This window comes from Petaurus breviceps, unplaced genomic scaffold, assembly GCF_028583685.1.
Source record: "Petaurus breviceps papuanus isolate PSGF00001 unplaced genomic scaffold, PetGlider_PUasm1.0 171, whole genome shotgun sequence".
In the NCBI taxonomy this organism is placed as follows: domain Eukaryota; kingdom Metazoa; phylum Chordata; class Mammalia; order Diprotodontia; family Petauridae; genus Petaurus; species Petaurus breviceps.
This window is the reverse complement of record NW_027185754.1, coordinates 26,379,152-26,382,794: the sequence shown is the minus strand read 5'-3', so window position 1 is coordinate 26,382,794 and position 3,643 is coordinate 26,379,152. Positions and strand designations below refer to the sequence as shown.

The window sequence follows — 3,643 nt, the reverse complement described above, 5'->3', positions numbered from 1 at the left end:
AGCTGGTGCCATGGGCTTCCTCCCGTCCTTTCAGTGAGGAGATGCTCTGCCTCCTCTTTTCCCCTCTCCCATCTTCCCCCTGCATCTGGGGGTATGTCTGTTCTATGGGGAGGGTGAGACTAAGAAAAAGGTCCCCCTGTGAAGTTACACCCCATCCCCTCTGACCCAGTCCTTTGGCACATAGATCAGGACTGAGCAGAGAGAACACACCACCTCCCGCTGAGAGCTCAGGGCTAGTGGTTGGCAGTCAGTCAGCTTAGCCACCCAATCATCGGCTAAGCAGCTCTATAGAGGAAGAAAATGGTAGGGCTAGGAAGGACCTTATTGATCACCTCACCCAACATCTCCTCTTCATTTTACAGAGGTGGAAACTGAGGCACAGAGAGAGAAATTGACTTGCCCAAGGCCACACAGTGAGTTAGCATTAGGGCCAGGACTAGAACTCAGGTCTCCTGACTTCCAGGTCAGAGCTCTATCTATGGCACTGACCTCTCCTAGGTAGCTACCATAGAATCCTAGAATTTAGAGCTGGAAGGGGTCTTACAGATCATCCAGTCCAACCACTTCGTTTTACAGAGAAGGAAACTGAGGCCTAGGGAAGGGAAATGACTTGCCCAAAATCACATGGGTAGCAAGTAGCAAAGCCAAGATTTGATATCCCAGGACATCAGCCAGGTCAGGAAAAACTCTGGCTTAACAGGGGCCTGGGAGTTGCAGGCACACATGGGCACATGTGCTCATACACACATACATACACATACACACACACCAGGGGTCAGGTCCATCCCCACCCTCCCCACTGTCCCAAACACTGGCCAGGGAACACGTCCCTGGGAGGGCAGGGGTGGAGCAATTCTGAGAATAAGACCCACTGGGCTTGTGATAATAAAATAAATCATCTCCAGATATGGCCAAGGCCACCCCTCCCCTGCCCATGGCCTAGATCCCGGCTCCTCGGAGAGTCCCTGGGACTGGGCAGGGCCAGGCCAGAGGCTCAAGTCCGCTTGGCGTGCAGCATCTCAATGAGCAGGTTGTTGCAGGGGACCTCCCCGCCCAGGTGCTTGTGGTAGAGGTACTCCTCGGCCTGCATGCTGAGAGAGCGCACCTCAGCCAGGCGCAGGAGCAGCTGCCGGAACTTGTCGCCACAGTGAGGGTAATGGCACATGGTGTACTCCAGCAGGGCCGCGTTGGCCTTCTCCTGCGCATCCTTTGCCAGGCCATGATTTTCCAGAAACTTCACATCTGCAGAGAGACGGGCACGTCATCAACATCACCACTTGACCCTGTCTCTTTCAGCTCGTCAATGGCCTCACCCTCACTGCCTGGCCACCCTTACCCCCATCCCCATCATCACCACTGGCACTGACAGTCAGCTTAGCCCGAACACCATCCTTCTCCTCTCCATCCCCACTATTATCCAGCATGGGACAATGGGAAAAAAACAATCAATAAATTTGGAACCAAAGGACCTGAGTTCAAATCCTTGCTCTGCTACTTGGCCTTGGATAAATCACTTATCTTTCCTTTTCTGTGCCTTAGATTTCTCCTCTTAAATGTGGTACAATAGAGAACCATCTCCAAAGTCAGGAAGACCTGTGTTCAAGGCTCCTCATTCAAACACACACACACACACACACATACACACACACAGAGGCTATGTCATCCTGGGCAAGTTATATAACTGTTCAATGTCCTGGGCAGACAAGATACTTTAGCCCCTGAGGTCTGGGAGATCACAATTGGAGAGATATTCATTCCTGTACAGACTCCCATGAAGAGGATTCCAGGACCCCCCAATATAAATGTGGCATAGGGGCAAGGGAATGGGACTCAGAGTCTAAAGGTCTAGGTTTGAGTCCAGGCCCTGGCAGCCTGGACTGGTCTCTCCTCCTCTCAGTTACTCGCCTTCTTCTTTGGGGATCTAGGGATGACACAGGATTTGCCCTCCATCTCTCTCAGGGTTGTGGTGGGGAAACACATTTTGTAAATCTTTAAAAGGGCTAGAGTAACATGAACAATCACTATCCCTGACAGCCAGTCATTCAGCTTTCCATTAAGGAGCTCCAGTGATGAAGATTATTAACCATGGCCTGCGGTGGCCCATTTCACTTTTGGAAAGCTCTCATCCTAGGAAGCTTTTCTTTAAGATAGCTAAGTTCTGCCTCCTAGTCAAATCACTTCAATGCTCTTTCTTCTAGACTCAAGTCCAGAAACAGTGCTTTGATGTCTTGATTCTGATCATCCTAAGTCTTTCATTCTCTGAGCAAAAGATCCCAGCTCCACCTGTTGAACATTTTTTTCCTGATAGGCCCAGCAAAGGCATTACTTACTCCCGGAAGCCACTCTGACCTGCCCCTCTTCTTCTTCCCCCCACCCCCAGCTGAAAGGATCTCTCTCACACCTCAGATTTTACTAGAGCACTTTGCCTGGATTGCTCCTTTGCTCCCTTCCCAGCTTGAAGACAGCCCAGGACCCTGAATCCAAGAACGCTGGGAAGAGCTTAGCATATCAGCCCTGCTTCCAGCCTGGCCCCCACAGCCATCACTGAAGAGAACAATCCCTGTAGAGAAAAGTCCCACCATCCTCTCCCCCTCAACCACTGACCAAGTGCCACTGAAGGGCAAGTCAGCTCCCTGGTAGCTGCCTTTGCAGGTCTAGGCAGCCTCACCTCCTTGGCTACTGAAGATTCAGAAAAAAAAGTCTTCACTACCAAAGACCTTGGCACCATCAGGAGAAATAAAAAGCAGATAGGATTTAATCAGTGGAAATAACATTTGAGAGGATACATTACCATCTCTTTTACTGTTGCACCCTAAGGATCATGGGACCTTTCTATCTGACTCGTAGCTGAAACCTCCTCGATGTGGCATAGTAAGTTTGGTACACAGTAAGAGATGAATAAGTACTTTTGCATTCATTCATCATGAATGAATTTACCTTATATCATACTCATTCATGTACATGTTGTGTCCCTCTTTATAGACTGGAAGCTCCTTGAGGACAAAGACCATATTATTTCTTATTTTTATATTCCCAGAACCAAATATAGGCCCTGTCCCTGGTAGACACTTTAAAAATGTCTTCTGAAGGAAGTGAGTTGAAGGACGAATAGAAAGAGAAAAAGGAAGGGAATAGGAATTTACATAAATCCGACTGTGTGCCAGGCACTCTGTGCTAAGCCCCTTTTACAAATATTATCTCATTTGATTCTACCAACAACCCTGCAAAGCAGGTGCTATTATTACCCAGTTTACAGTTGAGGAAACTGAGGCAAAAAGAAGTTAAGTGACTTGCCCAGGGTCACACAGCTAATAAATGTCTGAGGCTGGATTTGAATCCCTGCTCTCTACCCAGTGCACTACCACCAGGTAGCATGACCTGGAACAAGCAATGAATGCATAGACAGAGGAACTGGACTTAGAGTCCAGTCACATGCTTACTACATGCGTGAGTTTTGGCAAGTCATTTGCCTGCTCTGGGCTTTTAGCCCCCTCACCTGGAAAAAAAAAAAGGAAGAAGTTGAAGTCGATGACCTATAGCTACCATTCTATGTCCTAGGACTCCTTCTCGTGCCAATATTCTATGTTCTAGGATTACCTTCCAGGGCCAACATTCTATGTCCTAGGATTCCTTCCAGTGCCAA

At 48.6% G+C, this 3,643-nt stretch overlaps 1 protein-coding gene across 1 annotated transcript in view; it reads right to left on the bottom strand.

The window, feature by feature from the left end:
- Positions 1-994: 994 nt before the first annotated feature.
- The window catches only part of NR5A1 (nuclear receptor subfamily 5 group A member 1), a 37,719-nt gene continuing 35,070 nt past the window's right edge, over positions 995-3,643 (bottom strand). The window contains exon 6 of the mRNA XM_069082836.1: positions 995-1,242. Coding sequence (XP_068938937.1) covers positions 995-1,242 — 248 coding nt within the window. The remainder of the gene's footprint in view (positions 1,243-3,643) is intronic.